Source organism: Phragmites australis, chromosome 11, assembly GCF_958298935.1.
Source record: "Phragmites australis chromosome 11, lpPhrAust1.1, whole genome shotgun sequence".
Taxonomy (NCBI): Eukaryota; Viridiplantae; Streptophyta; class Magnoliopsida; order Poales; family Poaceae; genus Phragmites; species Phragmites australis.
Window position 1 is genome coordinate 14,435,671 of NC_084931.1, and position 8,251 is coordinate 14,443,921.

At 44.5% G+C, this 8,251-nt stretch overlaps 1 protein-coding gene across 1 annotated transcript; it reads left to right on the forward strand.

Moving 5' to 3' along the window:
- Positions 1 to 2,152: 2,152 nt before the first annotated feature.
- LOC133884575 (putative zinc transporter At3g08650) lies at positions 2,153 to 7,676 on the forward strand. Its single transcript, XM_062324033.1, has 6 exons — positions 2,153 to 2,482; positions 2,764 to 3,329; positions 4,965 to 5,249; positions 6,213 to 6,341; positions 6,446 to 6,543; positions 6,637 to 7,676. Exons 2-6 carry the CDS (start codon positions 2,922 to 2,924, stop codon positions 7,448 to 7,450), a joined length of 1,734 nt encoding a protein of 577 aa, XP_062180017.1. The 5' UTR covers positions 2,153 to 2,482; positions 2,764 to 2,921; the 3' UTR covers positions 7,451 to 7,676.
- The last annotated feature ends 575 nt before the right edge of the window (positions 7,677 to 8,251 follow it).

Consider the following 8,251-nt stretch of genomic DNA (forward strand, 5'->3'; position numbering starts at 1 on the left):
TGGAGAAAGTGGGAGGAACGGGGCATCTTTGCAACTAACATTGGGATACTCCTTGCCGATATGTACCCACTTTTTCTTGCGCCACGAATTGGAAGTCATACCATACAATTGCATGAATGCAAATCCATTACGAATTTATTATGCACCAAACACTCTTACAATCAGCACTACCATATATGATTTAATTTCCTACGCTCAAATGATTGAATGCAACAAATTTCACATGATACGTATGCGTAATTATACATCTATAGCACGATATATGACCTACGATCAAACCCAAAATGTACAAATTTCATAGATCATCATCAACACAATCCTAAACTCTAACTACCCTTCAACTAACGGTGCAAGCCAAAAAAAACCAAAAATACTTAGAGGGAATTGAAAGTGCATCTAGACCTCTAAGTGGGTTTTGGTGATAATGACAAGAAAATTAAAGGACTAATAAGTTTTTATGAAGTATGGACAGGTGTAATTCAATTCAGTGAGAATTAGAGGTATGATGACCCCCAAAAAGGAAAAAAAAAAGCGGCATATGGATTGTATAGTTTTAAATTCATTTATCTTTTAAAATTGTGTTTAGAATGTCGTACTATAAAGGGGATACGAAATCTACTTCTTTGCGTAGAAACAGTACTCAAAATATATAACAACCCATGAGAGACAATTCGAGCACTTTTTTTTTCATCTAGGTTAGTCCTTATGTTGTAAAATTGTGCAAATACGGAGTGTCTGTATTTTTGTAGACAGTCCGCACTTTTGCGGAGTTTGGGGGTATGCAGAAAGTCCGCATTTTTGTAGAGTCTCCGCATTTTTGCGAATTGTCCGTATTCTAACAGTTATAACGGCTAGTTTTTGGAAGATAGGTATAAATACCTCATCACTTCTTCTTTTGATGCTGCTACTTCACTCGAAAAGCTGATTAACTTTAGAGCCAAAAGAACTCTCTCTCACCTTGCTTTAGCTTGAGATTTGCAAAGTTTTGAGAGTTGGTTTAGAAGAGAGAGTTAGAGAGAACAACTCTAATCTTTTAACACTAGTTTTCTTTGTCAAGCTGGTGGTTTCGTATTTATTACTCTTGGTGGTTCGTCCACTTAAATGGCTAGACGTTGCCTATCAAGCTCCCAATCTTGTGGTGAGTCCGTGATGTTTGTTTTACCTCTACGAATTGAGTAAGTAACCTTAATTTGATCTTTGTGATTGTTTGGGTGAGGAAAGAGTTGGAAGAGACCCGACTTTTTATGAGCTCCTCAACGGAGATATAGATACTTCTTTATGGAGTGACCAAACTTCGATGAACAAATTATTGTGTCTAACTTATCATTCTATTTTGATTTGCTTCATAATCTTGTATCTATTGATTCCTAGAGTTTCGATCCGATCTATCTCTTTGTAAGGTTTGAGCTGCAAGTATCTAAAGAAAAAGGTTGAAACACATTCTCTGATGCTTGGTAACTCGTGTACTTAATTCAAGTTGTTGTTACATAGGTGCATATTCAAATTTCTCAGAAATATTCGAAGTGTCTGCATATTTTTACGGAACCTCCGCATATTTGTGGGGAGCTCGCAAAAATCTGCGGAGAGTCCGCACATTGGCGAAGACTCCACAGATTTCTGCGAAGTTTTCGCATTTTGCTGATCCGCTGCATTTTAGTTTATAAAATTTTTAGATTCCGTCTATTCACCCCTCTATGTGACATCAGATTCTTTTCAGAATAGGTAAATTACCTTTTTACGACACTTTTCCATGAAATCCCTGTTGAATCACATCCGATTGGAGGAGGAAAGAGCTAGGGGGCCTTAGGGCCACCGTCTGCGCTCGCGCACGGCTGGAGGAGGAAGAAGAACTGCGAGAGAGAAGGGTCGAGATAGCTCCTTATATACAGCTAAAGTCACGCCAAAAGAATTAACGTGACAGGCGGTCGCACCAACTTCCATGACGCGACTGAGGCATGTCACATCGGCGACGTGTGGACGGTGCCAGGATGCCCACCAGTGTGGCTCCTTGACCACACCAGACTGACGCAATTAAGGCGGGAGTCACGGCAAAAAGTCTGTTGTGATAAAGAGACGTTTCCTAAAATTTTAGATTCTCGCGTTATTAAAATAATAGTTTAAAATAGGCTTTAAAAAAAATTCATCGCGGTGCCATCTGTTTAGCATGGATCGGGATCCTCTACATGTAGGATCCGCGTTCGTTTAGCATCTCCCGTCCCGTGACCCGGTGACCGCCCCCAGGGTCGCCGGATTCGCGACCCCAAATCCGCGTTCGCCGCCGCAGCTGCCCCCTAAATCCACCTCGCCGGTAGCAGGCCGGGCCGTCACGCTCCCCCTGCCCCCGCGGCTCCCTACGTTTACCGCGCCACCGAACTCATCGCCTATAATTCTTTTCTCTCGGGGCCGTTTGCCTCAGCCTCCCCTCTTCTGGCGCTGGAGGCGCAGATCCATCCGGACTCGGGGCTGATTTCTTCTTTCGCTGGTAAGGGAGCCCTAGCTTGCTTGGATGGATTTTCATGAGAGTTTGCTCTTTTTTGTTGTGAGCAATCAGATCCAAATCTTTTCGCTTTATCCAGTTTGTTGCTATACGGTGTCGTTTGCTGCGTCTTGGACTACTAATGTGAGCTTGTTTCCCCTAAATTGCTGGGATTTCAACGGAATCCCCGTGCTTGCAAGAAAAAAGTTTTGGTCTGTTAGGTCTGTTTCATCAATCCGTGAGCTGCAGCCGGACAAGCGTCTAAATGTGCCTTCTTTCTGTTTCAGGATTAGAGTATATGCGCAGTTCCACGCGAAAGCTGTGATCATTCTGTTGCTCTGCTGACGAGGAGGGTAATGCCGGCACGGCTGCTTCTTTGAACAAGCGTTCTTGCCCACGCTGCCCTGACAAGTCAGGGAGTGTGGGAATAATCCGGTGAATAAACATGGACAGAAGAGTCGGCGCAATTCTAGTGTGCCTGCTCTTGGTGCTGGTCCGGGACGTGTCGGCGGTCGCCGAGACCGAGGTTGGCGATCTGCGTTTAGTACAGGAGGCACCCCATAGGAAGATAGAGGGCGCTGGTAGGCAGGATGGAGGCAAGGCTGGGAGGGTGTCGGTGTCTACAGTTGCATGGTCCACGCTCGTCATGGCTGCGGCAACTGGGTTGGGAGCGGTGCCTTTCTTTTTCATGGAGCTGGAAACCCAGTGGGCTGGCCTTTGCAATGGCTTAGCTGCTGGGGTAATGTTGGCGGCAAGCTTCGACCTTGTGCAGGAAGGGCAGGTTCATGGCAGTGGGAGCTGGGTTGTTTTTGGAATTTTGAGCGGAGGCATATTCATTTGGCTTTGCAAGAAGGTATAACGCTGTTCCTGCTCTTCATCTTAATGATATAGCTAACCATTTATATAAAGGATTTTTATGATCTTGCAAATATCCAAGAACATTTCATTGGCTTTTAACTTGAAGGAACAATTCATGAATATCGTAGAAATTTGCTTAATAGGTTCACTTATATGCTATTGTGCTGCCTATGATGTACTTCACAATGCTTATATAGGGCTGGGCGAAAAGCTCGAAGCTCGTGAGCTGGCTCGGCTCAGCTTGGCTCAGTCTAAACTGCAACGAGCCAAGCTAGCGTTTTTGCTCGTTTAATTTTATGAGTTGGCTCGAGCCAACTCGCAAGCCAAACGAGTTGCTCGCGAGCCAGTGGTTGGCTCAGGCCCAGCTGCGCAGCCACAAACAATCTAGCCCAAGTGCAGAAGTGCCCAATGGCCCAATACTTCAAGAAGGCCCCTATCCTCTCCCCGTTCTCCAAGTGCAGAAGCCCCCTATTATCTCCCTGCTCGTCTCTCTCCGGTTCATCCCCAACCCCAAGCTACATAGTGGCGGCTAGGGTTCGCGCAAGCCTATGGACCTGCTCTCCTTTGCCTTCAGAGCTGCTGCTCCAGGAAGGCGTCCTCGTCTTCCACCTTGTCCTGCCTGACCACCTTCCCGGTGACATCCAACACCCAGGTGCTCAGGGACGACACGCTCCGCATCAGCCACTCCCTAGGTGTCGAGGCCTTTGGGCTCCCCGCCGCGGTGGCCGCGCTCACACGTAGCTCCTCCTCGGCAACCGCCTCGGCCCACCGCCTCGCCATGAACTCTTTCACCGCATCGACACCATTGGAGACCACCTCCGCAGGCAGCACGGCGAACAGGTTGTGGTCCAGGCGGAGCCGCTCCAGCCTGTCGAGCCGGCCGAAGCAGTCCAGCAACACGCGGATCTGGTTGTTGCTGAGGTTGAGCTCGCAGAGGCCGATCAAGTCGTTGAACGAGGGCGGCAGGTCCTGCATGTCGCTGAAGTTGCTGCTCGCGAGCCAAACAAGCTAGCTCGAGCTTTTAACAAGCCGAGCCGAGTTGACCTTTTTGCTCGTTTCTAATGAGCCGAGCCTAGCTGAGCTGGCTCATTGGCCAGCCCTAGGCTTATAACTCTAAATCTGTAGACTGTAGCTAAACAAAACACTTCAATTTACATTTAAAAGACTTCTTCTGTCGAAATATGTGTCAGCAAATTGGTGCTTAGCAGTCATACAACTACTTATGTAATCTTGGACCCAAAAAATTGTAGCTGCTAGAGCCAACAGTCACTGCCCTAGACAATTGGGGAAACTGCAATCCTCAATTTAACTCTTATGGAAGAACTAAACCCAAAAAAAAAAAAGAGGCTCATGTGAATGCAGTACCCTTAATTTGAGTCTACACATATTCATCCTGTAGGCAGATAAGAATATCATATAGGCTACCTAAAACTTAAACATCAATGTATCACTGACATGTACATTGGTGAGCCAGACCAACGGTCTTACTTCACTTTGCACTTGCATGTTAAGTGCATTCAGCAATTAGAATCATATCAAGTTCAATTGATAACTGTGTTTTCAGACTGATCAAGATAATTGCCTCTCATTATTTCTTGTTATATTTTCTAATATCACTTTTTGTCCATAGTTTCTTGAGCAACATGGGGAAGTAAGCATGCTGGATATTAAAGGTGCAGATGCAAGTAAAGTTATTCTTGTTGTTGGAATAATGACTCTCCATTCTTTTGGCGAGGGCTCTGGTGTGGGTGTTTCCTTTGCTGGCTCGAAAGGATTCTCTCAAGGTCTTCTAGTTACTATAGCTATAGCAGTGCACAACATACCTGAAGGCTTAGCTGTAAGCATGGTACTGTCCTCTAGGGGTGTATCCCCACAAAATGCAATGATATGGAGTATCATAACATCTTTACCACAGGTGCCCTTCTTATTTTCAATCCTTGAATTGATATGAAATAACCTGATAATTTATAGTCTTCATTCTTTAATCAGTAATGAAAAGTTTATCAACTTTCGAGTTTTGTTGACTCTTGCTTTGTTACCAGAAAGCAACAAAAAGAACCTTTGTTCTGTGCACTTAATATACTTCGGAAGAGAAATCACGCTCTTCAAAGCTAACTATTTTTCTCCATTTTTTTGGTGATATTTGTGTCTGTCTGTTATGCACGCCCTTGTGTTTGTTTGTGCAAGAGAGCAAATCGGCGTAGTCATGTTCGCTGGCTAAGTGGTGCAACATTAAGGCCCTAAGTTTGCCATGTGTATTGATGAACTTAGTCCTGTGAGATTCGTATGGACTTTTCTAGTTATTCGAATTAAGAACCAAAGTCAATCATTAGTGTAGTCACATTATTCAGTACTATACTGCAAAGATATTGATATTGGCAACATGGGTGCTTTCTTCACCATTACATTCTTCGCAATTTCCTATCCTTCCTGTTGGTTTTGTTGCAAGTTTGTCATGTATTAATTTGGTGACCACTCTGCAGCTCAAAAGAATTCTCCAAGCTGGTGACCTGATAACTGACAATAGTATTTGTTTGAAAGAAATTAGTATTAATACCGAGGAACTTTTACTAGAGAGCTCTGTAGTCTGTATTATAATATTAGCAACTGTCAAACACATTACTATCTATTTATGCATTTTGTCTATCCCTGGCTAGTGGAAGCTAGCTATGGTTGACATCTTCTAAGGCGAATGAGGACCACAAATGCTTTTTTTAATTGCTTGATCATGTCCAAGTGAAACTTCTCAGTGTTAAGTTGTTGACACAATGTTATTCACCTGCTTATATGCAACTCCAACTCAGTTTGAAGTTACATTTTGGTAGTGACATTCTTTGCTTTTGCTCTGATGCTGCTTTGTTTCCCTTGGTAAATCTAGCCAATTGTTGCTGTTCCCGCATTCCTTTGTGCCGATGCGTTCCAGAAGGTGCTTCCCTTTTGTACCGGTTTCGCTGCTGGATGCATGATATGGATTGTTATTGCGGAGGTTCTTCCTGACGCTTTTAAGGTGAGTCCCCTATAAATTTAAGTGTCAAGAAAACTTTAAAGGGCTGAAGCTGCTGTTTCGATGCTCTGAGAAAGCAGTTTTGACATTTTCTCTGTTACATGCAGGAAGCAACTCCATCTCAAGTTGCTTCTGCTGGAACGCTTGCTGTTGCTTTCATGGAAACATTAAGTACAGTGCTTCAGGGATTTACTGATGGGAACAAGTAAGTTTGCTATTGACCTTTTTATGATCTTACTTGGATAAAACAGGAACTCTCAAGTCTCAACTGATTTTATTTGTTTATTTTGACCTGCAGCTCGGAAGATGCATCAGGCTTCTTGGTATCACTTGTATTTGGACTCGGTCCGCTTTTCGGAGGAATTATACTTGTCACATTCTCTCTTGCCTTCAGCATGCCACACCCTCTTCTCACTGGTGTAGCATCTGGCATTGCCTTCCGTCTTGCAGCATGGAGACCTGTACAGCTTCTAATGTCCTCAAAAATGGGTCTCTTTACCACTCTCTGTCTTCTCATCGGTGGTTCCCTCGTCTACCATGTTGCAACATCAAACATCCTTAGGGTGGTTAATCGCAAAAGATCTTCCATTAATGTCATTTCATCATCCTCTGGCCTCTCTCTTAGCGTCCTCACGCTGCAATCGCTCCTTGCTTGTGGTGCTGTATTCCTTCATGCATACGCCGAAGGGCTTGTACTTGGTGTGGCGGCACGCAAGGCTTACGGTCTCGGCCGTTACATGGTTCTTCCTGTTTCCCTCCATGGTCTGCCACGAGGTGCTGCTGTCGCTAGCTGTGTATATGGTGCCACGGATAGCTGGCGTGGAGCCCTGGCAGCTGCTGTTTTGACTGGGTTTGCAGGACCAAGCGCCGCCATCAGCGCTATCCTTGCGAAGATAGACTATGATGGACTCGACTACTGGATGGTCATGGCATGTGGGGCTCTGATCCCCAGCTTTGGCCGTGTTTTCAGGCGCTCACTGCGGTTGGACACGCGAAAGAGCATTGTTGGGCTGCTGATAGGGATTGCCTTTGCCTCTGTGTGCTTGATGTCGACTAGATTCATTTGCTTGCACACTCCTTACTGCAACTCAGCTCCAGAAGCAGTCACATAACTTGTATTGTCCGGTGCCGTTGTAAAACATGTAATACCAGTGTAATTGACAATAAGAAAAAATGAAGGTTATATTGCATTGAGGAGCCCTATTGCATAGACAGATCAAAGGGAAACAGCCATCAAACAGTGATTTTATTTTTCTGTTGAGTCTGTTTGGCCTGGAATGTTCTTGTAAATTGTACCAAACCTTTACTAAACGAAAAGGTGAGTGTAATTTTGCTGAATTTTTTGGGTGTGCTCCATGCTTACATTGACGAACAATAAATATGTAAGATATAACCAACTCACTCTTTAGATACCTAATTAGTCAAAGGCGGAAGAACAACAGGGGCAACTTCCTCGCCGTGCTCAATTGGGTGTGCTCAATTGCATTTTTACACTAGTTTTGTTAGTTAGTCACTAGTTAAATGCACGTGCGTTGCAATGGGAGCTCAAAATTTACACATGATAACATTACTGACTGAGCATAGCAAATAGTTACGGGAGATCTAATAGCAGCCGTTGATAGATGATCAAACAATGGAGATCATGTTTACCTGAGTCCCAATCTAATCGCGGCCGAACTTCGTGGAGCACAGAACTTCCTGGAGCACTCAGCTGCACACCCTGCTTCCTCAATTCTAGCTTTATAATCTGCCAACCATCACCACAATCATGAATAAACCACAACAAATATCAACATTCGCAAGCACAAACAGAGGGAAGATACTCTCATATGGGCACACAAAAGTTAATCAGCAAACGCAACATGCTCAGACACAAGCAGAGGGAAGACACCACCTCACCTTGAGAAAATCCA